General features: G+C 36.6%; 1 protein-coding gene and 1 long non-coding RNA gene across 8 annotated transcripts in view; both read left to right on the top strand.

Annotated features, from left to right (window-relative positions):
- The window catches only part of LOC127865829 (uncharacterized), a 74,122-nt gene that overhangs the window by 42,875 nt on the left and 4,475 nt on the right, over window positions 1–26,772 (top strand). For 6 of the 7 annotated variants that reach the window (XR_008042781.1, XR_008042783.1, XR_008042780.1 and 3 more), the window contains exons 8-14: window positions 11,485–11,934; window positions 12,188–12,247; window positions 12,548–12,657; window positions 12,997–13,030; window positions 14,788–14,902; window positions 20,208–21,123; window positions 22,547–22,640. Coding sequence is in view for 1 of the 7 variants with exons in the window: in XM_052405855.1 (XP_052261815.1) it covers window positions 11,485–11,934; window positions 12,188–12,247; window positions 12,548–12,657; window positions 12,997–13,030; window positions 14,788–14,902; window positions 20,208–21,123; window positions 22,547–22,640 (1,779 nt within the window). In the remaining 6 variants the exon portion in view is untranslated. The remainder of the gene's footprint in view (window positions 1–11,484; window positions 11,935–12,187; window positions 12,248–12,547; window positions 12,658–12,996; window positions 13,031–14,787; window positions 14,903–20,207; window positions 21,124–22,546; window positions 22,641–26,772) is intronic. The other variant, XR_008042784.1, reaches the window with a different exon arrangement.
- On the top strand, window positions 5,397–9,946 carry LOC127865857 (uncharacterized). The gene is made up of 2 exons (XR_008042791.1): window positions 5,397–8,100; window positions 9,521–9,946. It is a non-coding gene; the product is annotated as an uncharacterized LOC127865857 (long non-coding RNA).

Here is a 26,772-nt window from a genome sequence, read left to right on the forward strand (position 1 = left end):
ACAAGGGAAACAACTACTGTTTATGCATGTTCTTTTTATTACAGCATTTGCCTCCCTTTAATTCATTTAAAATCTCATTTTACAGCAGAGATTCCAAATCTGACCTGTAAATGAGCCCCATATTTACTGCCAGTGCTAGGTTACCTTTTCCTATTTGATCATTCTTAAGTATTGGTATTGTAATGCTGCTGCTACTGCTACTAGTAGCTGCTACTACTACTACGACTACTACTACTACTTCTACTACTACTACTACTACTACTACTACTACTACTACTACTACTACTACTACTACTACCGGTACTACTACTACTACCACTACTACCTCTACTACTACTACTACCACTACACCACCACCACCACCACCACCACCACCACCACCACCGTTCACAGTGACAAAAAACGTATTCACACAATGGCTGCTACTACAACTTATAGCCCATATAGGGGGGGGCATGCATGTTTTACAAACAGCCCTGTATAAAAAAAATTATACATGAACATACAGAAAACATGTATTAGTAATAAAGAACATCTACTCTTGTTTACATAAACATGCATTTTGAAATGGCTGGTCCAATAATTCGAATTGGGGCATTGTTGGTCCAATTGCCAATTTTTACAATGATTTTTTTCACTCATCAAAAGTATAATTCATGCGTATTGGGAAATTTTCCATTAGTATTCAGGGTTTTACATTCATGTCAAATTTTAGGGGTCCCTAGGACTCCTGTTATTTATTTTCAGGGGTCCTGTCAATAAAAATGGGGGTCCCGTTATAACTTAGTGATATGTTAGTAGTATAGCCCACGTGTATGGTCCTTTATTCATGGCAAGTATTGTTTGCTTGTTTTTAACAGTAGAGCAAAGTTGGGTAATTTCGACACATTAAGAGTAAACTTTGATTTAGTCCTGATGTGTCGAAATTACCCTCCAAGTGCCCAAATTTAATGAAAAACACCGTTTTGACTTGTTGATATTTGCTAACGAACGTTATTATCGTTGCCGGCATAACTCAAAACTTCATGCGATTTAACTAAATGCGGCGGAGTGTAATTTCGACAGTAAGCGGCTAATTTCGACAGTAAGCGGCTAATTTCGACACTTGTCTTTGTATTAATTTTCAACAACTGTTTTTATCAGTTATTTACATTGTATCTCTCAATTAATAGAATTTCACGATCTCTTAAGTGTCTAGTGTTAATTAGGTTGCGGTGGTTTAGTGGATGTGGTGTCCGCCCAGCAATCAGGAGAGAGTGTCTCCATAAGTCGCAGGCTTTCCATGCAATGGAGCTTAAATAAATAGGATTATACTAAACTAGTGTTAATTGCAAATCAGAGAATTATAAATAAATTGCATTTAGAGTTCGTATTGTGCTCCCACTTGACTCAATAAACAGTACAGACACCATGTACTTAAACAAACGCCACTCGCCCCGGTGTTCATCTCACTGTTAGCTTACCAATATGAACCCCGCGATGGGTGTTCAGATCAAATGTCGCGGGGGCCGTTTGCCATAGACGAACACCGCGAATCACCGCGGACCCATAATATATACTGCGGTGTTCATCGTGTTCGCTAAAAATAAAATAATTGAACATAAACGTATTGAATTGATCCCTTTCATTTAAAAGTGATAATGAATAAATAAAGTCTATTTTTATGTACATGCTGGTCGAAAGGATGTGATAAGTATTTAAAATATATTGACGACAATAAAACGCCCCCGCTCCATATGTGTCATATATGTATCTATCGCATACATGCAACTTCTCCCATCTTTATTCATTACTCGATAATCCCATATACGCCCGATTTCCGTTTTTAAAGCAAATTACGTGAGGGTAATATAGACGATAAGAGTGCTCAAGAATGTCATAAACATAAACGTTCGCAATTTTCGAAAGTATCAAATGAATTTCAGCACATGATTCTATTTAAAGATTTGATGAAATAAGCGCCCAATCAAGACAGTTGTATTTCAACATGCGAAAATCACCTTACACGGTTTGCATGCGCCGGGTACAGCTATTTTCGGTTACAACTTCTAGATGAAATAAATGAATTTCTTTGCCCTGATAAAAAGCGCGCGAACATTGGCGTGGGTGTATTTATTTGTAAAAAAAAAATTGAAGCGGGTACATCATGTAGATCATTTAATTTCCATTAAAAGTTCAGTTGTGAATTTCAACTTAAGTTGAAATTTCTCGCGAATTATTTGGCATTGCCATTAAGAGTTTATAGTATTGATCATCTAAACGCTTTATTTACGTTTCCGACGTTATGTACTGTACAAATTTAAGTACGCATACGTGTGCACATGCATATAATATCTACATGTAGTATATGATTTTCATTTGTACATGTACATTTAAAACGCGTGAATGACCCTCGCAGACAGACGTTTACGGTGGTTGCGCAGCATCCGCGGTGATCACAGGTGATCCAATTAACGATATAATTAAGTAAAAAAAAAATACAATTTCATTAATCAATAACCTTCGAAATCTTTAAATAGCTCTAATTTTATATAATCTGCTTGACCCAATATAGAGAGAGCTAAATATAATACTCAATAAGCTGCGTCAACAATTTAAAGAGTAATTCTATTTAACGAATCTATCTTTCCATATGCGCTGGGAATGCTTGAAAACATTTGGAGTGTCGGAATTACCCACCATCGTATAAAATCGGAGGATAATTTCGACACCCCACAAATCATAGTTTAAAAAACGCTTGGCGCCATTCAAACACAAATTCAATGTCAAGTGAAACACATTTTATACTAGAACTTGTACAAATACCAGAAATACAGCGAAATCCTGAAGGGACGTAATTGACAATTATGTAACCTCCTTTAGCGAAGCTCATAACGCTATACAAATTCACTAAGAAATACAATGTACGTATTATAAATGACTCACCTACATGCAAACAGCGAGATGTTTGATAGAGAGATGTTATCTGGTGACGTCACAACACCAACTACGTCACATTTTACAACGAAATCATAAAGGATGATGATGATTTAAGACAAGTCTGATAAATATTGTGAAAAGTGTCGAAATTAGACGACTGTCGGAATTACCGATTATAATTTTTCATCAAAACATTTCTGTATGAAAGCCATTGATATTTATTAAGCAATTCCGGCAAAAACTTTCGAGCCTTTTTAGTGGCAGGGGGCATTGTTTCAGTCCCCCAGGAACCTTGCTTTTGAACTACTTTAAAAGAATGTGCGTAAGTCACCTTGTTTTGACATTTTTGCAGATGAAAAAGGGAATTTTAAAATGCATGCCATTTGAGTTACAAGCAGCAAATGTATGCTAAATATGCTGGCTGTGTTAAAGTAGCTAAAACTTAAAGTTTAGTAATGTGGGTTATTGTATTAAACAATAAAACCCAGTTTATTTTAGCAGAAATGTGGACCCTTCAAGGGAGAGTATCTTGGGCATACTATATGTTGATGAACTAGAGTTCTCTTTCCTGATTAAAAAGAGTTAATGCCCATTCTATAAATAGTTCTGAGATCACTTCCTTCCTGGCATTGGATTCCAAGGCTTCAACCTACAGAAAAAACTGAAATTTTTAAAAAAATCTACATTCATCTGCAGAGATATAATTAGTTATATTACAAAAACATCTCAAAATGTCTGGAAGAGGAAAACCTGCTGGAAGAAAAAGAAAAGCTCAGACAAACCTGACAGAAAATGAGGAAAAAAGGCAAAGAGATGAAGCTCCATCTGACCATGATGTGCCAGAATTTATCCAACTGCTGGATTCTGACAAATCAGAAAATACCAACAAAAGAGGTAAATGTGTTGACTTCCAAACATTGATAGATGAATCAAATATTTTCCCAAACAGTTCTTCAACTCAGGTCTATGAATTAAATAGGCCTGAAATGATAAGGTGTGGCGGGGATTCCTTGGGTATTCATGTCCCTGAACAAATACAAATAAAAATCAAGCAAAATGAATACATTAACATTGCTGTTCTTCTCAAAGGAGCCGTAGAACTTAATAACCAGTTCACAAATGCAGTTTTGAGTGTTGATGAAAGTGGAACAATTGTTTCTGCTCCAAGGGCCAATAGCGAAAAAATACCATCCATCGAAAAATGGACAGATGCTTTTTTGATTTATTCCAGCATCTATCTCCAGGCCCATCCTGATCACACTCAGCATATGCTTAATTATATGTTTACAATAAGGGAGGCCGCTGCCAAATTTGGGGGCACAGGGTGGCGCACATATGACGAGCAGTTCCGTCTGCGTCAGTCCAAGTACTTCTCTCCATGGTCAAAAATCAATGCTGACCTTTGGCTCAGATGTTTTTCAGGCAATATTGGTGCCCAAGCAAATCGGCCATTTTCCATTCAACCAAAGCTATCACCTCCATGCATTGACTTAAACAAAGGCTTCTGTCAATGGAACAACTGCAGGTTCCGACACGTCTGTGCAGTATGTCAAAGCCCAAAGCATGGCTCTTGGTCTTGTTATATGAAGGAACCACATTTGCATCCACAGCAAACTCAACCCCACAAACCCAATAATTCCTTTCGGGGATCTTACAGGGGAGCATTCAGGTTTCAAAGGGGCCAAGGTCAGCGGTTCAGAGCTCCAAAGCAATAATTTCATGCAATTAGTACCCTCACCAATAAACGTTGATATTTTACAGGCTGAATCTTATGATTACGATACTACAGAATCTCAATTTTTAGTAAATGGTTTTAGAAAAGGGTTCTCATTAAAGTATGAAGGCCCTCGCATAGCAACTAGTGCCAAAAATCTTAAATCTGCATTAAAACTTCCGGATATTGTCTTGGAAAAGATTAATAAAGAGGTGGAACTGTGTCGCGTAGCAGGTCCATTTGAAAGCAGACCTTTACCAAATCTTCGAATATCACCAATTGGTTTGGTCCCTAAAAAAACAGGGCAACAAGAGTTTAGACTGATCCATCACCTTTCCTATCCAGCGGGCCGGTCATTAAATGATTATATCGACCCAGCTAAGTGTACTGTACAATATACTAGTTTCGATACTGCAGTACACATGATTCAGGATCTAGGTTTCAAGTGTGAAATGTTTAAAATGGACATCAAAAGTGCATTTCGCCTTTTACCAGTGGAACCAAATGATTTTGACCAGTTAGGTTTTGTATTTAATAACTGCTATTACTTCGATAAATGCCTGCCATTTGGATGTTCCATAAGTTGCAACTTATTTAATCGTTTTGCAGATTTACTTACACATATTATTCAAAGGAAAGCAGGCTCTACTTATTTAATCCATTACTTAGATGATTTTTTGGGTGGTGGCAAAAGAAACTCTGGCGAATGTCGACATCTAATGGAAATTTTTTCAGGCTGTATGCAGAAATTAGGTAAGCCGATAGCAGCAGAAAAAACTGAAGGTCCGGTTACAGTACTTACATTTTTAGGCTTAGAACTAGATTCTGACAAGATGGAGATACGTTTGCCACTTCATAAGGTTCAAGAAGTGTTGATTTTACTGAACAACATGCTACAAAAAACAAGATGCACACTTAAAGAGATGCAAAGTTTAATTGGTGTTCTAAATTTTGCATGCAGGGCAATAATTCCTGGCTGGCCATTCTGTAGGCGGCTGATTGATTCCATTTGTGGTCTAACAAAACCATATCACCACTTGCGAATTAACAAGGGCATAAAACTTGACTTAATGATGTGGAAACAATTTTTTGTGAATTTTAATGGCATTAGGGTTTTTCACGACAGATTCTGGTCCTACAATGATGATGTAGAATTGTTTACAGACAGTGCAGGAGGCGAAGGCATGGGTTTTGGAGTTTATTTTGCAGGTAAATGGATGTCTGAACGGTGGCCAGATGAATGGTTTAAACATGGATATACAACAGACATTACAGTTCTTGAATTATTTCCTATTGTTGTAGCCATTTTCACATGGGGCAAGGAATTGCAGCAAAAGAAAATATGCTTTAGATCAGATAATATGGCAGTGTGCCATATAATAAACAAAATGACTTCCAAATCTGATTTAATTATGGTCTTGCTGCGAAATTTGACATTAAAATGTTTGCAGATGAACATTGTGGTGAAGGCTGAACATGTTCCTGGAGTGAAAAACTCAATAACCGATGCCTTGTCTCGTTTTCAGATGCAAAGATTTTGGACCCTGGTACCAAACGCACATCAAAGCCCATCTATAATGGAACCCCAACTATGGAAAATATTCAACAAAGAGCTGTTAGTTTGATAACAACCAGTGTGTCTGACAGCACAAGAACAGCATATAATCTTGCCATTAATCATTTTAATACTTTCAGGCTTACTTATAACCTACCGGATACATGGCCGATACCACTGAACCAATTTATTATGTACATATCATACTGCTTTGAAAAGAATTATGCACCATCAACAATCAAATTGTATATGTCAGGTATTAGCTTTGTGCATAAAATCAGGGGATTCTATAATCCATTTAGCAATTTTGTAGTCAGTAAGATGTTGGAGGGTTGCAAACGTTTAAGGCAGCAGCAAGATCTCAGAGTGCCTATATCTCTTGGCATGTTGAACAGATTAGTTTCAGTTCTTCCCAATGTATGTTTTTCAAAATTTGAAACAAAACTATTTACAGCAGTATTTTATTTGGCCTACTTTGGTTTGTTTAGGATAAGTGAATTAGTTGTTTGCTCAAATAACACAAAGGACAGAGCACTTTGCAAACAAGACATCACTTTTGAAGGGTTAAACAATGCAATAATAATTCGAGTTAGGATGAGTAAAACTAACCAAACAGGTCGACCTGTGTTTGTGCGTATTCCTAGCAATCAGGAAACAAGCATATGCATTAATGCTGTAAAAGAATACGTAGCTATAGCCCCTGCCAGATCTGAGCAATTTTTCTGTCATGCCAACAATACACCAATGACAAGATATCAGTTCTCAGCTGTGCTGTCGAAAGCCTGTGCACAGGCTGGTATTTCTTCAAAAGTATTATCACATAGCTTTAGGATTGGTAGAGCAACCGACCTTGCTCTTCAAGGTTACTCTGATGAAACAATAAAACGTATGGGTCGTTGGTCGTCGAACTGTTATTCAGACTATATAAGAATGTAGGAGTAAAACTTATGAAAACTCAAGATAGCTTGCGATTGCGCCTGTAATTATAACAACTCTTTCTTTGGGTTTATTTTACAGCAGTTTGGCTGGTAGGGGATTCACATATTCGATGGGCAGGGGAACGCTTCCATTCAAGACACAGGGACACGTTTAAAAATTTCACCATTTCCTGGGATGGTCAGAGTGGTTTGAGAGTTGAAGATTTGCATCCAGTAATCCAACTTGGTATGATTAAAGGCCGAACTCCTGAAATTATTTTCCTTCATGTTGGGGGAAATAACATCACAAGTACAAATCAATGTAAAACTATAAGAATAATTAAATCTGAGTTGCAGTATCTTTTCGATATATTTCCTAACTCATTGATTGTTTGGGTATTCATTCTTCCCAGATTATCTTGGACTAGGGAAGTGGTTGACAATTCTTATCAAAAGAAAATGAATTCCAAACGTCAAAAAATCAATCGCACAATTTCAAATTATGTGTTATCTTTTGCTAGAGGAAGGGCAATTTTGATAGAATCAATTGATTTGAGTACCCCAGGAATGTTCCATGTTGATAAAGTCCATTTGTCAGATGTTGGCAATGAACTATTCATCTTCAGTATAGGTGAAGCAATCGCAAGCTTTCTTGGCAGCGACATTAAGTTTATTAAATGCTAAGGCCTATAATTTTGGGGGACAAATTGTTACCAATTTGCAGTGGCGGAAAATTCTAGGCCGCTCATGATGGGATGGTGTCACTGTCAACAATTATACATTATTTCACAAGTTAACAATATTTTATATAGGTATGGGTGGTTCTCCTCTCCTTAATATGGCTCCTTTTGGAGATAATCAGTTTTGGAGGGAAGCCATCCTATATTTGGCACATTTCACAAAATTTCATTTCAAAATGTTCATTCTTAAGTTTGCATTTAGATGCTTTGGGTCTGCTCGGACAAAGGCGACCCGAAGCGGATTTATGGAGATAAGTATATACATGGAGTATATACGAGGAGTATTATACACAGTATATATGGAGCTATATATATACTCAGGAGTATAGTACATGGAGATTGGACAGTATATATGGAGATATATATACTGAGGAGTATTGATATTTTCAATGGAGGTTGGATATAGTATATATGGAGCTATATATATACTAGATTATGCGTGGTACATATGTAAAATAATAATAATCATAAATTGTAATTACTTTAAGCAAGCGTGACACCATCCTGTCATTGATGCCTGGATTTTTCAAAAATTCCATGTGGCAACTCTTGAAAACCAGTGGAATTCTAACTATCTTTTACTGCGGTCAATAATCTGCCAAAATATTACACTAAATTACCAATACATGTTATTTAACAGTATTCATACAAACATGAATAAAATGACTGTGTACTTTTAATTTTGTTTTGTGTTCTTTCTTACTATGCATTTATGTCTTAAAATAATGTGGGTTATTGTATTAAACAATAAAACCCAGTTTATTTTAGCAGAAATGTGGACCCTTCAAGGGAGAGTATCTTGGGCATACTATATGTTGATGAACTAGAGTTCTCTTTCCTGATTAAAAAGAGTTAATGCCCATTCTATAAATAGTTCTGAGATCACTTCCTTCCTGGCATTGGATTCCAAGGCTTCAACCTACAGAAAAAACTGAAATTTTTTTAAAACCCACCCGCCACACCCATTCATGATATTGTTGAATTTCATACTTATTCCAGAAAAAATATTGTTTTGTTGGATGCTTTGTATGAATCCTACTTTCTCTGCGCTTGAGATTTATGTTTCAGAAAACATGCCATGGCTCCATGCACAGGCAACAGTTCCAGATGGTCACCAAAAACATCAAAAAACCTAGACGCTGCTGAGATGCAAGTGTTGCTCAAACCTCTGCAGCAGACCTGGTGACGATTGGATTTGAACACTGATTTCACTGTTGCAAAGACTCCATCACTACCAAAATTTCTTTGGAGAACTGTCTGTGTTTTATGGAGATCATGTGTTTGCTAATATCAAATGCTAAAGATGAATGTAGAAACTGTGTTTGCTTCTATTAAATGCTTGTTCATATAAAAGGTTACTATTTTATATATTTTAATCTTTGTTAGGTGCCGCAGTTACATATCCACGGAAAATTCTAGGCCGCTCATGATGGGATGGTGTCACTGTCAACAATTATACATTATTTCACAAGTTAACAATATTTTATATAGGTATGGGTGGTTCTCCTCTCCTTAATATGGCTCCTTTTGGAGATAATCAGTTTTGGAGGGAAGCCATCCTATATTTGGCACATTTCACAAAATTTCATTTCAAAATGTTCATTCTTAAGTTTGCATTTAGATGCTTTGGGTCTGCTCGGACAAAGGCGACCCGAAGCGGATTTATGGAGATAAGTATATACATGGAGTATATACGAGGAGTATTATACACAGTATATATGGAGCTATATATATACTCAGGAGTATAATACATGGAGATTGGACAGTATATATGGAGATATATATATACTGAGGAGTATTGATATTTTCAATGGAGGTTGGATATAGTATATATGGAGCTATATATATACTAGATTATGCGTGGTACATATGTAAAATAATAATAATCATAAATTGTAATTACTTTAAGCAAGCGTGACACCATCCTGTCATTGATGCCTGGATTTTTCAAAAATTCCATGTGGCAACTCTTGAAAACCAGTGGAATTCTAACTATCTTTTACTGCGGTCAATAATCTGCCAAAATATTACACTAAATTACCAATACATGTTATTTAACAGTATTCATACAAACATGAATAAAATGACTGTGTACTTTTAATTTTGTTTTGTGTTCTTTCTTACTATGCATTTATGTCTTAAAATAATCGATTATTTACGTAAACAATAGCCGCGATTTAACACACACGGGTCTATAAAATTAAAGATTGTATTATGTATTTATTTTTACAGTTTAATCTTGCTTGCCAGATAATAAGCTATAGTAACCTCGGTAAGCTTTTCTTTCTTAGCGACATAAATAGCTGGCATTTACCCATTGTAATCTCAATTCTCGGGACTTTGCACTTAGCAACATCAGGTGCGCGCTAATACGATTGGTCGATAAATCAAACAAGATAGACAATCCTACATCCTTCTAGAAAATTACGTACTGCATTTGTCTTTTAGTTTTTCTTGTTGATATTACGAGAACCAATACGTCAAAATAAGTGTGCGTCTTATGGGACGCAAACCAACAAAAATGGCGGGGGGTCCTGACTGGCATTTTATGCGTATTTGACGCAGAATTATCGCGTCCCGTAAAAGCCTGCAGTATTTTACGCAAAAACGCATCTTATCTGGACCTCTGGACTCTCGTATCAAAGCCAGAGTGCACTCCTTTGGAAAATTTCAATAAATCTTTACAACAAACTCATGCATGTATCATGTGTGCTTCCTCCTTTTAAGTGTGTACTTTGCAACAAAGTTGCTCATATTTAAAGAAAATAATGGGGCATCACAAAACACTTCATTGTTCAAGTATAATATTCATTTATCACTGTGTAAGTGCGTTCGAGCGTAAAGCTCGATTGGTCATTGTCGGCTCGGGTACTACTTACATGTACCCCGGCTACTCTTAAGTATACTTACATGTACCCCGGGTACGGTAAATATACTTAATCGTACCCGGTCGATTTAAGACTGTACCCGAGTTATATTCCCGCCCGAAATCCGATGTCGTAAAACGCGCTACCGATTATCTTAAAAAACTTCTCTTTTAACAAAACTGCATCAACATGCTTTTTGAGTATGAGTTTCGATAATATAGAGGCCATCTTACAGAAAATTGACATACATGTGAATGTAATAAATTTCAAAAAGTAGCCGACAAAGACCGATTTAGCGTTACATTTCCCGGGTACGTTTTAGTATATTTACCGTACCTGGGGTACATGTAAGTATACTTAAGAGTACCCGGGGTACATGTAAGTAGTACCCGAGCCGACAATGACCAATCTAGCGTAAGTAAATGATCTGTATCAGACTTAAGTGTTATCCTTTAAGTACTAGATGTTAACAATTCTTAGTAAAGATTTGTTGACGCATAACAATGTGAATTGTTAGTTGACTAATCAAATTACCCAAACCAAATATCTTCCTTGTTATACTACTTTACTAGGTATTTGACCGCTATAAGAAGTGTATGATGTTAAATATATTTCCACAAATTTACTACGCTATGATTTATCTTCAGAATACTGAAATGTTGACTGTGCAGTCAAAAATATACTGCCATACAATTTGTAATCAATATGTTTGATATGTGTACTCACCAAACATGTGTATTTGTTACCTTCCATAATATTGGTTCATTTTCAGCCCAAAGTTTGCCTGTCACCACTCCACAGTCATCACAGCCCCTCAGAAGCTCCTCTGCCCCATTGACCAATCTCCCCTTGACAACCGAGACAGTCACCAGAAGTAGTTCCTCAGCAACCATCGCCGGGTCAACTCAAACCACCACTACGCCACCTCAGCAGACTGCAGTAATTCAGCCTAGGGAAACCGAACCTTGTAGAGCCAATGTGGCTCTGCAGCGGTCATCGACGCCTCTGAAGACCGTATCTGCTATATTGGAGCGATCATCCCATACCCGAGGCCCTGATGACCCCAGACTGAACGTGGATCTCACTACGGGTATTTATATTGAGCGACCTCGACATCCGGAATACAACAACCTTCAGACTAGGATTGACACATTCACAGATTGGCCAGCCCATCTAGATCAGGATACAAGACAGTTAGCAGAACTGGGCTTTTTCCACGTTGGTAGGTTTGATGTTTTGGTTCTTCTTATTTTTTTAAAAGATTTTCAGCAGGAGTCGATGGATGGTGACATTGATAATTAATCCATTATTTAGATGTCAAAGTTTGCATTTTGAGCTCTCTGTATTTGTTGATGTTTATGTTAAGATTGACAGATTTCTTCTTACTTTTATATTTCAAGTTTGCATTTTATGTTTATCAAGCTTTGCAATAATTTTATAAGCACACATTCAGGGAATGTTTATTTGCCTTACAGGTGTGGCAGACTTTGTCAGGTGCTTTGCTTGTGGTGGAGGACTTCGCAACTGGGAAAGAGGTAAGTGTTACCCCATCAAGTTTTCACAGTTATGGTTGTTTTGTACTTATACTAATACTACAACCACTAATACTACAACCACTTCTGATACTTACTACTTTAATTAGTATCATTACAAATAGCATTACTACAAGGTTAATACTAATTTATCTAAACCCTTCATCTCTAATTATTTTAAACCAGTTTAAATTACCATTTTATTTGCACCACTTTCTTGAAGTTTTTTACTGGAAGATTTGTCAGATACATGTGTGTCCAATATATTTTGAATCCTTCCCACTATCTTTATCTTCAATGCAGGTGATAATCCACTGGTTGAACATATAAGATGGTTTCCAAACTGTGAATACATGCGCAAACTTAAAGGACAACACATTATAGACCTTGTGTTACGGCATGTCAGAGAACAGGTATGATTTTAGTCTTGCACAGTGTACATGTATATATATGATTATCATGTTGCCATGCCTCTGGTAAAAAGACATTCAATATAATATAACATAATATAGTATAGTACAAAACAGTACAGTACAGTAAGGTAAAGTACAGTGCAGTGAAATGCATTGCAGTATAATCTATTTTACCATGCAGGGAATCCAACTAATTGCATTATCGGACTTGAAGAACAATCAAGTATTTCATGCATTCATGGCAGTATGTTTTACATTAAAATTAATGCAATGAAGAATACACTCATATTTGCATTATGTGAGTGTTTGTTTACTACAATTGCTAATTGTATCTTTCAGGAGGCGGCTGAGGGAGCAGCTGCTTCAAGAACTTGTAAGTGATGTTGTCTTTAAAACAAACATCGTGTCGATGCTTTTTAACTTTCTTTAGACAGATTTATTATCCCCACACCAAAATACATTTTATCATCCCCATTTCATGAGAAATTCATCTTATCCAATATTTCATCACATGCTATGAAAATGTTCTACAAAATGCCAAAAATAGCTTAATGTATTCTAAAATGAGGACCAAAAGCCCAATCTCCATGACCTTAAAATATTAAGAAGGAGGTTTTGGTGTGGTAAGAATATTACTTGAACTTGAAAGCAGCAGTCCTAAGTCTGTTAAATATTGTAGTTTTATGCTCCCCGAAAATTTTCGGGGAGCATATAGTTGCCAGTTTGTCCTTCCTTACTTCCTTCCGTCACACCTTTGTTACAGTTTCTCATAGCGCCTTCAATACTTTACCGATCTCTTGCCTATTTGGCATGTAGGTACCTTGCATGGACCTCTACCTTTTGATGAGGTTTGAGGTCACTGGGGTCAAGGTCACCGAGGCTAATAATAAATTTTTCCGTCACACTGTTGTTACAGTTTCTCATAGCGCCTTCAATACTTTACCCATCTCTTTCATATTTGGCATGTAGGTACCTTGTATGGACCTCTACCTTTTCATGAGGTTTGAGGTCACTGGGGTCAAGGTCACAGAGGCTAATAATAGATTTTTCCGTCACACTTTTGTTAAGTTTCTCATAGCACCTTCAATACTTTACTGATCTCTCATATTTGGCATGTAGGTACCTTGCATGGACCTCTACCTTTTGATGAGGTTTGGGGTCACTGGGGTCAAGGTCACTGAGGCTAATAATAGATTTTTCCATCATGCTTTTGTTACAGTTTCTCATAGCACCTTCAATACTTTACCGGTCTTTTTCATATTTGGCATGTAGGTACTTGCATGGACCTCTACCTTTTGATGAGGTTTGAAGTCACTGGGCTCAAGGTCACCAAGGCTAATAATAGATTTTCTGTCACGCTTTTCTTACAGTTTCTCATAGGGCCTTCAATACTTTAACAATCTCTTACATATTTGCCATGTAGGTATCTTGCATGGACCTCTACCTTTTGATGAGGTTTGAGGTCACTGGGCTCAAGGTCACAGAGGCTATTAATATATTTTCCGTCACGCTTTTGTAACAGTTTCTCATAGCACCTTCAATACTTTACCGATCTCTTTCATAATAGGTACCTTGCATGGACCTCTACCTTTTTATGAGGTTTGAGGTCACTGGGGTCAAGGTCACCGAGGCTAATAAAATATTTTTTAAGGTGGTTATTAACACACAGATTGACAAAGCGCATCATCGGGGAGCATCCATCAGTTTCACTGATATTCTTGTTACTTACAGTAATTGAATCAGAGTGAATTGGCCTATTTCATTTGATTGAAATATCTGCATTCAAACAGCAATTTAAAGCAAGGTTGAAAGCTTTAGCAGAGTTGATATAGGTTTTCTTTAGTTTGTAATTGTATGTAATTATGTTGATTTTCTGAAATTATTCCTGAGTTTGCTGACGTAATACCGTATCTACTGTCAAAGGAAATAGCACAACAACAAAAAGTGTATTAAAAGATTGTTGGTATAACAAATGTTTGTTAAAGCCAATAAAAAATCAGCAGAAAGTAAATTGTCGCTCAATTTGTATGAAAACATAGTAAATTTTTTATATATATTCCGAATTTGCATTAAAAAAGATTGCATATTTTTGCAAAACTCCTTTGAATTGTCAATATTACTCTCCATCAGCAGATCTAAATACGACAGATCCTCTCCAAAGTGAATTGGGCCGCAGTCTGATAGATATGGGATTCAAAAAAAGATCAAGTGAAGGACGGTATCACAGGAGCCAGGCAGCGCCTTGGTATGTATGTAGGGGTAGAAAACAAATACCTTTGGGGTGTGATTTCTCCTCCTGTCAGCTGATTTCCTCACATTTAAGGTTTAACTAATTTTACAAACAGTCAGGGGTGTGATTTTTCCGCGGATCCCCCGGATGTCACTTTTGAGATTTGCGTAAATTCGTTTTAAAAAATGTGGGGAAGAGGGGCTATCACCGATTCCGCGGACGTATTTCATATGCGGCCCGAAATATCCGCGGCCCGCGAAATCTCTCCACATTTTACACTGGTAGATTCTGCCTAAGCATTTTTAAAACGAGCCATATAATTGGCTGTCGTTTCCCAATCTTCCAATTAAAATTGTGTTCTTAAAATGCGCACTGTGATTTGTTTGCAAATGGCGCCGTTGTGAAGAGAAAATTAAGATTATTGAAATAACAAATAGCAATCGAATAGACGACTGACATCATCTAGTCTGATAGGAATAATGAAATGTGTTTGTCAAAAAAGAGACCACGTTTTAGATACAAGCAACACATATTTTGTTAAGAAATGTGCCCACTGAATTTGTGTCACGGAAACCAGTGTTTGCAAATTGGAGTTTAGTCTACTCGAGAAGTAAAACAATTTAGAAGAGTATCGTTCGAACATGGAAATAGACAAACATGATTTGATTTTTATATGTCTGTGGGTCTGTGTATAATCAGATTTCATATGCATATTCTGCTTTATTATGTTTGTCACGCTGTTCAGTTAACTGAAATAGCTTTGAACTGAGTGAAGATGTGAAATGCAACTTGCAAGATATTGAAAGGTAAACAAATTAAATATATTTATTTAACTCGGTTAATACATCATTAATACCAGAAGAACACTCGAGTGTGTTTGTTTATATTTAGTCTATTAACTGTAATTCAATACATTGAAAAACTGCTGCTATTGATCACAATAAATACTTACTTACAGTACACTCCACGCGTTTTCCCCAATTTCCCTCCATACTCCGCGGGTTTCGACCTGGAGGGAGATTAAGAAAATCCCGCTATACGCGGCGTTTGCATAATTTTGGACGCGGCGGTTAACGATCGGCAAAACTGATAAGCCGACGCGGCGGCCCTCGGCGTTGGCAACGCGGGGAAAACTCCGCGTTTTACGAGATAACGATCAATTTAATTTTGTTTGACTTCCTGATTTTCAAATAAAATTACATTTATTAAAAGTACATACATGTACATGTAGTATAATGTTAACAATAAAAAAAAACAACCAAGATAGATCGATCAAGACGTGGTTGTAGAAGTAGTTGTTGTTGTATAGAAAACTCGTTGATTTACGACACACAAAACGTCGTCTTTTAACTAATACTTACCAATTAATATAAACACAGTTTGCAACATTTTTTTTTATAATTTAATCCAAAGTTTTCATGTTAGCAGGTGATTTTCTATACTGAACATGTATACAAATGACCAAGGACCCTAAAAATCTCGCAAATCTGAATTGACAGTTTGACGTAATCAAAGAAAAGCCGCTTCCTGTCTAAAGGCATAACGTACTCAAGTAAACACGTTCAACGAATACATAAGGAATGGTTTTAATTGTCGGAACAAAGTCAATTCTCTGCTCGCTAATGCATTGATTTTCTCTTTGTTTGTAGGTTATTCCATTGATTGCTAAAAGGTGGTAACTATTGAGTTGATAATTGCATTTAATATTCACAGTTGTACATGTATTCTTGTTGCGTCGACATTCTAAACAATGTTTACCAGTAATTATGGACCAAATCGGCAGAGTGACATTCACACATGTTAATCCCTTTTGTCAAAACACCGCAGACAGCAGTCTACACAATAGGTCAGTAGACAAGCTTTGCGTGTTTTCATAACTTCAAACACTTAAAATCCAGTTCTGCCCAGATGTCTTCTGTAATCAGTTTACAGTACAATTAGTGTTAAAAAAATTACTCTACTAAAATGCCGTATCTATAAAGATTCGGCGTGTTCGATTTGAAATTATTTTAGAGGAAATATCAACTTTAGGCTAGTCGGTAAATGCAGACACTTTCCGTTCTAATCAGTGATCGCCGCGCAACACCGCGTTAGCAGTGTGCTACTGGGCATGCCAAAAAATAAAAACATTGTTATAATAAATTGTTTAAATACTGTAGTACATGTATAAAAAAGATAATTGTATAGAAAATTAATACATATAAAAATTATGTTTTTTAATTCACAGGTAAGTCTACAATATGAATTAGTCTAATATAATACATTTGACAAATTAATATTTAAATCAACACATATGACACAAGAATAAATGTTCCGTAAAATTTCCAAATGAGAATAATAATTAGTAATCCGAAACACACTACGATTTTTAATTGTTAACACGACGTTTACAAATGCTTCCAATATACAGTCCTCATGTATATTTCCCGACAAAAGCGCGCGAAAATTATGCTGCAATGTACAAGGTCAAGGTACAACGTATACTCCTGCAAAGCGTGCGTGTATTGATTTTTTTATACATACACGCCGCGGGAATAAGCGAACGCGGCGTAACGCCGAGCGTTTTATTGAGTTCACCTCGCTCTTCCAACGCCGCGTGAACACTCGCTAGCAGAAAAAAACCCGCGGAGGGAGCGCGTTTTTTGGGGAAAACGCGTGGAGTGTACTGTAACAGTTTACTTTGCATTCTTCAAATTATGCCCCCTGGGGTCAAATTTGACCCTGCCCCGGGGGTCACAAAATTGAACAAATGCTTATATACGACCTATTTTGTGAAAACTTTCAAAATATTCTTGTCCATAACCATTGGGCCTTGGGCTATCAAATTTGGTATGTAGAGACATCTAATAGTCCTCTTCCAAATTTCTCCAAATTATGCCCCTGGGGTCAAATTTGACCCTTCCCCAGGGGTCACAAAATTGAACATATGCTTATATAAGGCCTATTTTGTGAAAACTTTCAAAACATCTCGTCCATAACCATTGTGCCTAGGTCTATCAAATTTGGTATGTAGAGACATCTAATAGTCCTCTACCAAATTTCTTCAAATTATGCTCCTGGGGTCAAATTTGACCCTACCCCGGGGGTCACAAAATTGAATATATGCATATATAAGGCCTATTTTGTGAAAACTTTCAAAATTTTCTCATCCATAACCATTGGGCCCAGGCTAACAAATTAGGTATGTAGGGGCATCTTATAGTCCTCGACAAAATTTCTTCAAATTATGCCCCTGGGGTCAATATTGACCCTGCTCCGGGAGTCACAAAATTGAACATATGCTTATATAAGGCCTATTTTGTGAAAACTTTCAAAATCTTTTCGTCCATAACCATTGGGCCTAGGGCTATGAAATTTGGTATGTAGAGACATCTTATAGTCCTCTACCAAATTTATTCAAATTATGCCCCTGGGGTCAGATTTGACTCTGCCCCGGGGGTCACAAAATTGAACATATGCTTCCCTGAGGTCACAAAATTGAACATATGCTTATATAGGGTCTATTTTGTGAAAACTTTACAAATCTTTTTGGCCATAACAATTGGGCCTAGGGCTACCAAATTTGGTATGTAGTGACATCTTATAGTCCTCTACAAAGTTTGTTCAAATTATGCCCCTGGGGTCAAGTTTGACCCTGCCCCGAGGGTCACAAAATTGAACATATGCTTATATAAGGCCTATTTTGTGAAAACTTTCAAAATCTTTTTGTCCATAACTGTATAGCATAGAGCTACCAAATTTGGTATGTAGAGACATGTATTAGTTCTCTTCTTAGTTTGTTCAAATTATGCCCCAGGGGTCAAATTTGAAACTGCCCCGGGGGTCACAAAATTGAATATATGCTTAAAAAGGGCTTATTTTGTGAAAACTTTAAAAGCTACTTGTCCATAACCATTGGGTCTAGGGCTACCAAATTTGGTATGTAGTGACATCTTATAGTCCTCTACCAAGTTTGTTCAAATTATGCCCCTGGGGTCAAATTTGACCCTGCCCTGGGGGTCACAAAATTGAACATACGCTTATATTAGGCCTGTTTTGTGAAAACTTTAAAAACCTTCTTGTCCATAAACATTGGGCCTAGGGCTACCAAATTTGGTATGTAGTGACATCTTATAGTTCTCTACAAAGTTTGTTAAAATTTTGCCCCTGGGGTCAAATTTGACCCTGCCCTGGGGGATCACAAAATTGAACATATGCTTATATAAGGCCTATTTTGTGAAAACTTTCAAAATCTTCTTGTCCATAACCATCCAGCCTAGGGCTATCAATTTTGGTATGTAGTGACATCTTATAGTCCTGTACCAAATTTGTTCAAATTTTATCCCTGGGTTTAAATTTGAACCTGCCCCTGGGGTCACAAAATTGAACATATGCTTATATAATTCCTATTTTGTGAAAACTTAAAAAAAAAAATCCTGTCCATAACCATTGGGCCTAGGGGCTACACAATTTGGTATGTAGTGACATTGTATAGTCCTCCACTTAGTTTGTTCAAATATGCCCCAGGAGTCAAATTTGACCCTGCCCTGGGGGCCACAAAATCGAGTATATGCTTATATAGTGCCTATTTTGTGAAAACTTAAAAAAAATTCTTGTCCTTAACCATAAGGCATAGTGCTACCAAACTTGGTATGTAGTGACATCTAATAGTTCTCTACCAAGTTTTTTCAAATTATGCAAATTTGACCCTGCCCGGAGGGTCACAAAACTGAACATACGCTAATATGGGGCCTATTTTGTGAAAACTTTAAAAGTCTTTGTGTCCATTACCATTGGGCCTAGGGCTACCAAATTTGGTATGTAGTGACATCTAATAAACCTCTACCAAATTTGTTCAAATAATGCCTCTGGGGTCAACTTTGACCCTGCCCTAGGGGGGGGGTCACAAAATTGAATAAACGCTTATAAAGCGCCTATTTTGTGAAATCTTTAAAAATCTTCTTGTCGAAAACCATTCAGACTATGGCTACCAAATTTGGTATGCAGTAACATCTTATAGTCCTCTACCAAGTTTGTTCAAATTATGCCCTTTGGGTCAAATTTGAGCCTGACCTGCAGGTCACAAAATTGAAGATTATATACGCTTATATCTTGCTTATTTTGTGAAAACTTTTAAAATATTCTTGTCCTTAAATCTAGGACCTAGGGCTACCATATTTTGTATGTACATGTAGTGAGATATAGTAGTCCTCTACAAAGTTTGCTCAAATTATTCCCCTGGGGTTAAATTTGACCAAGCCCAAGGGGTCACACAAGTGTACATGTGCTTAAATAGGGCCTATATTTAAGTATTTGCACATGCAGAGAATATTTGTTTCAGCCTTTTTTCAGCAGTGGAGCGATACAGGGCCATCATGGGATTTTCTATGAGAAAGTCCATGGGTGATAAGTTATCCAAACAAACTTTGATTCATAGTGACGATTCTGGAATAATGACTCAAACAAGCACAGATTCAGACTCGTGGATTTCTTTGAGAGCTATTCTTAAGGCATATTGTGACCAAACACAACAACAATTACAGCAAATAGCAAAAGATGTTGCTCAGAGATTTTATTTAGATAATGATAATCAGTTTCACCAAACTGTTATTGTTAATGGACTTAGATCATTCTTTAATAGAGTGAACACTGGAGTACCATTGACTCATGAGGTAGAATTACAGTTTGAATGGCTGAGGTTCATAACGTTCCACAATTATGAAGGTGAAGGAAATGGCATTGCACTGGCTAGAAATGGTTTCTATCATGATCACGATCAAGGTCCTAATGCCACTAGATGCTTTACATGTGATGCAATGCGTGAGGAATGGACATTATTAGAAAATGTGAAAGAGACCCATCGAAGAATGTCCCCAAACTGCCCCCTTCTCCATAACAACAGTGGTGAGGGAACACGTAGAAATATATCAATTGCGGCAGACGATGGACCCCAAAGAGCCGCCAGCACTGCCAATGTGAATGTACGAGATGCCTCGGCCACTGGTGTATCCCAGTCTCCCGCTGAAACCAGTACCTCTCAACCTACCCCATCCAGTTCCATTTCTCAGCCAACCCCGTCTGGTTCCATATTTCCTCATGGTCGCAGCCCTGCAAACTTCAACCACCCGCCAACACCTGAGACTATTCGGCAGTTGGATGCTGCCACAGCTGCACGAAGGAATGCATCAACCTCTCAGAATCCTGTGTCTCCGCTTACAGAACGCCTTGGCCATGCACAGATTACCGAGTCTGAAGAGGTAGTTATATTGATTTATGGATAACAAATATTTGATAACCGAATCAGCCTTTGAACTTGCATATAAAGTGAAATTAACTCGCTTCAAAGTTCCCTTTTTTATTTTAGAGATATAACCTGATATGTGAAGTAAAAATAAAGAGAGATGGTTCCAATTCAAAATGAAGGAATTTCAGCCATCTTTTTTTTAGTATTTTTATATAAGTTTATTTTTTTCATTTATAATAATGATTTACGTATGATTCTATTACTCTTGCATTAAGCATTGTACATAAAACTATGTAATTCATTGTTGCATGACGAATTATGTAAGTATTGATCATAAGGACATGTTAGTCAGCCTCAGAAAAGTTCGCTAGTGAGAAGACATTTAGTTTTGCGTTTTACAGAGCTCTTTGTAAAATAAAAATTATGGATTAGAATTCATTTTTCTCAAAACAAATTTTGAATGTAGGCTTGGATTTGATGTCAAACATCTGACATTTGTAACGTCAATGAATCTGTGCCAAACGCCATGAAATTTACAGTTTTTTAGTATTTTTAAACATGACAGGTTTTATATGTTTCTGTTTCCTTTTAAGAACCATTGTTCAAGGCCAAAACAGCAATCGTATCCCAACAAAACATTGATTATGTAATCTGAACACACTTTTATTATTATGTAAGCTTTAATAATAGTTTCACTATCAAAACATTTGAATGCCTTACATTGTACCTTTACAAAAGTATGCTGAACGTTATCTGTTATTTCAATACTTGCTTTATCATACTGCAACTAGTAAATGTACAGTTGATCTGATTAAATAAGCAGACTTTCAGTATAATGTATGACATGGAAATAATGATTGAGTTTTCAAGGACTGCTTTTAACTCGCAGTGTTCGCACAAGTGGAACATGGCAGCATCTGGAAAGTTAACTGTTAAAGGAACACAAAATGAAAAATCAAAGAGATATTTACATTTGATAATGCAAGCAACACTTCTTTTAAATGTCATTTATTAACTCATAATGTATGCACTCACAAACCATTATTCAGATAAAGCAACATTTTACGTACATTCATGTACCCTTTTCACACAAAAACATGGCCTCGCTATGATTCACATTAACAAGGGTTATATTGTAGTAAAAAATTCCAGTATTACCTTTGCAACCGAACAATGAATTGTAAAGAAATTAGATAGTTCTGTTTGAGTGTTTAGTGTCATTTGAAATGTGATGTTAAACATTTTGATAATAAGATCACCCATTAAGAATTTCTGTGTTATTAATATCATTGTCATTTGAATCTGAGTTTTAAAGGCATTGATTGTTTCTTTAAAAACCATTTGTCAAAGGAAACAAAATAAGAGATGTCATTTAAATATATGTGTTGTTTGTATGTTATAAATATGTTATACTAGTGTTATTAACTGTATAACAGGGCCCACGAAGCATCTTGGCTCAGCCTACTGAGGATCCAGAGAACAGACAGGCTCACATACACAGGGCGGGATACAGTGATCAGGATCACAGTGGTAAGATCATGTGCATTCGCTGCTCTGAGAATTCACACTGCACCTTCATTGCATGAGATTTACATAAAGGATAACATCTGGGCTTTGTCTCAGAAGATGTTTTACTGGTATTGACATGTACACAGCATGTACTTTCATGTTCATGTTGATACATGTAGCAAGCAAATCTTTTAAGGTATTTAAGGATGGGTTTGGGATTATTTGTATGAGTACTGAAAGTAGTTCTTGATGGTATTTATCTAAGGTTTGGGCATACTTTCGTCAGGATAGGCATGTGCAGCGATAATATTGCACTAGCATTACACCGCAAAATTTAATAATTGCTTTTGGCAGATAGCAAATAAAGAATTATGTAATCACATCCTGTGGTTTATGGTTTTGAGGTTAAGAAGAGAAAAGCCATAGCCCATGAAAATAGAGTAAAATTTAGAGTAAGATCTGTTAGGAGTTTATTAAAAGTATTTGTTCTGAGTGTTTACCTAAGGTTACTTGTGGCATGAGTAGGATGTGTAGCAATGTTATTGCACTCACATTTTTACCACAAAAATGAATATTGCTTCAGGTGAATGCAAATCAAGATTAATTTTAGTACTCCCTATGCTTTAAAGTTCACTAACTTTTTAAGTTAAAATGAGACTATTGCACACACATAATAAATTGTTTTTGTACACTTAATTCTATGCAGTTGATCAAAATTGAATAACATTTAAAGTTTTTGGTAAAGTAATTACTTAAATAGTCATCTGCTTTAAAAAAAGTTTTTTGGTCCATAACATTGATTTTGTCTCAATAATGTTTAATACAGCACGTTCAAATATTGTATTATTTGTATTTTCTACTCGTTTGACGTCAATGGCAAACAATCTGATTTATGTTGTGGCACGATCAAAAATTATAAAAAGACATTATTGATTTTGTTTATTTAATGTGTTCATGGTTAGCATGTAAAATTGATTATCAAATGATAAATCTTTGAAAGAAAAAACTGTTTGAACTAGTACCATTCATTAACAAGAATGAGTAACTGGTAAGTGCCTAGGTCAAAGGTCAAGGTCACAGTGACTCGAAATAGTAAAATGGTTTCCGGATGATAACTCAAGAATGCTTTGGCCTAGGATCATGGAACTTTATAGGTACATTGATCATGACTGGTAGATGACCCCTTTTGATTATCAGGTCACTAGGTCAAAGGTCAAGGTCACAGTGACTCGAAATAGTAAAATGGTTTCCGGATGATAACTCAAAAATGCTTAGCCTAGGATCATGAAACTTCATAGGTACATTGATCATGACTGGTAGATAACCCCTATTAATTTTCAGGTCACTAGGTCAAAGGTCAAGGTCACAGTGACTCGAAACAGTAAAATGGTTTCCTGATGATAACTCAAGAATAATTAGGCCTAGGATTATGAAACTTCATAGGTACATTGATCATAACTGGCAGATAACCCCTATTGATTTTCAGGTCACTAGGTCAAAGGTCAAGGTCACAGTGACAAAAACGTATTCACACAATGGCTCCCACTACAACTGACAGCCCATATGGGGGGGCATGCATGTTTAACAAACAGCCCTTGTTTATTTGGAAGTTTTCCAAACACATAAATAAAGCTTATCAACTTAGATAGATTCGAGAATGTGAATGCTTATGCATTAATTTTTTACATAATTACATTTACCTTGAGTTCATTGGGTAATTTAGTAATCATGTTATCAAATTAAATACTTCATAAGGCAAATGTGTTGTTCTCCACTTAACCCCCACAACCTGTAGATAGGTTGAGTGATATTGTAATTACTTTTCCTGCAATCTGTCAGTCTATTCTGAAACTTGTATTGTCTGTTATTTTCAAATGCATTAAAGGATTGCAAAATAACTTTGGACAAATGTTCACCTGTAGGAGATGTTGAGTAGCACACAATAACCTTTAAACTTTAATTATGCCCCCCTTCAAAGAAGAGGGGGTATATTGCTTTGCTCATGTTGGTCTGTCGGTCGGTCTGTCGGTCCGTCCACCAGGTGGTTGTCAGACGATAACTCAAGAACGCCTGGGCCTAGGATCATGAAACTTCATAGGTACATTGATCATGACTCGCAGATGACCCCTATTAATTTTGAGGTCACTAGGTCAAAGGTCAAGGTCACGGTGACCCGAAATAGTAAAATGGTTTCCGGATGATAACTCAAGAATGCTTAGGCCTAGGATCATGAAACTTAATAGGTAGATTGATCATGACTCGCATATGACCCCTATTGATTTTCAGGTCACTAGGTCAAAGGTCAAGGTCACAGTGACCCGAAATAGTAAAATGGTTTCTGGATGATAACTCAAGAACGCTTAGGCCTAGGATCATGAAACTTGATAGGTAGATTGATCAGGACTAACAGGTGACCCCTATTGATTTTGAGGTCACTAGGTCAAAGGTCAAGGTCACAGTGACCCGAAATAGTAAAATGGTTTCCGGATGATAACTCAAGAACGCTTAGGCCTAGGATCATGAAACTTGATAGGTAGATTGATCATGACTCGCAGATGACCCCTATTGATTTTCAGGTCACTAGGTCAAAGGTCAAGGTCACGATGACCTGAAATAGTAAAATTGTTTCCGGATGATAACTGAAGAACGCTTATTCCTAGGATCATGAAACTTGATAGGTAGAATGATCATGACTCGCAGATGACCCCTATTGATTTTCAGGTCACTAGGTCAAAGGTCAAGGTCACGGTGACCCGAAATAGTAAAATGGTGTCTGGATGATAACTCAAGAATGCTTATGGCTAGGATCATGAAACTTCATAGGTACATTGATCATGACTGGCAGATGACCCCTATTGATTTTCAGGTCACTAGGTCAAAGGTCAAGGTCACAGTGACAAAAAACATACTCACACAATGGCTCTCACTACAATGGAGAGCCCATATGGGGGGCATGCATGTTTTACAAACAGCCCTTGTTATATGATATTGCATTTTCTTTCGTACATGCATTCATACAAATATACATATAGTGCAGAGAGTAGATGTACTACAAATTGATGTTTTCGAATGTATAGAAAAAAGCAAAAGGGTTGGGTCACAAGTTTTAACAACATTAGAAGACGACCCTTCAAAGGCAATAAAGCTGTCTTTCATAGTCAAGGTCAAACTTTGAGGACAAAGGTTAAATATTTCACTATATTGTCAAAATAGGGCTTGTGCTCTTTATTACTTGGTGATGCATGGAAGGATTTTAAATTAAAGAAGTTCACTATTTGGAGACATTGTGTCACATGCAATAATTATTTCGCTGTGGATGACTATCTGCAAGGTCAAGGTCAGATTTTTAGGCACTGTTAGGCTATATGCCTGATGGAAGACTTCTATTGAATTTGAGTTCAATACCTCTAAGGTCCTGGTCCCAGGTCTGTTAACATGAAAATCGTATTCAAAATGTATGCCATGACCTTAGATCATCTAATTCCGTATGCAGACTAATCATGAGAAAAGGAAAATGCCTATTCATATTCAAGTCAGAGGTCTAGTTCACAAAGGCATGTTAGTAATCGTACATATCTAAAGATCCATTGATATCTTTAACAAAAATGCTTTGAGCTATGATTATCCAAATTATTGCATGTCACTATGAAGGCAAGACACCTGTTGATTTTGTTCGCAAAGGTTCAGGTCATAGAAGCTGTTAACATGAAATTAGATATTATAATCAGTTTAAGATTAATAAAGATCAAGGTCAAAGGGACATGAAATCTAATAAATAAGACATTGAACCGAAAGTGAGACATATTTGTATTGAAATATGTCATCATACTAAGACAATTGATGTATAGGAAACCTAAAAGTTTGATAACCAATTAAAGTTACTTGGTTGTGGATGGTGCATATATTGGGTTGATTTCACATAATTTCCTGAAATTAATTTGAGGAGGCTCAATAGACATAGACTTTCACCCTATATACTGATGTTTGTATTGAATGATTTGGCCATTCAAATATTACCAATAAAAGGTGTAGCTTAATATTCGCAAAGGGCCAAACTTCTTTTGGGACATGTAAAATCTCTTAAAGCTTGCACATATTAAAAACTTGGCTGCAAGTGAGATTTGAGTACTTTTTCCAAGGAGTAAAAAAAAGA

Source organism: Dreissena polymorpha, chromosome 2 (assembly GCF_020536995.1).
Source record: "Dreissena polymorpha isolate Duluth1 chromosome 2, UMN_Dpol_1.0, whole genome shotgun sequence".
Lineage (NCBI taxonomy): Eukaryota > Metazoa > Mollusca > Bivalvia > Myida > Dreissenidae > Dreissena > Dreissena polymorpha.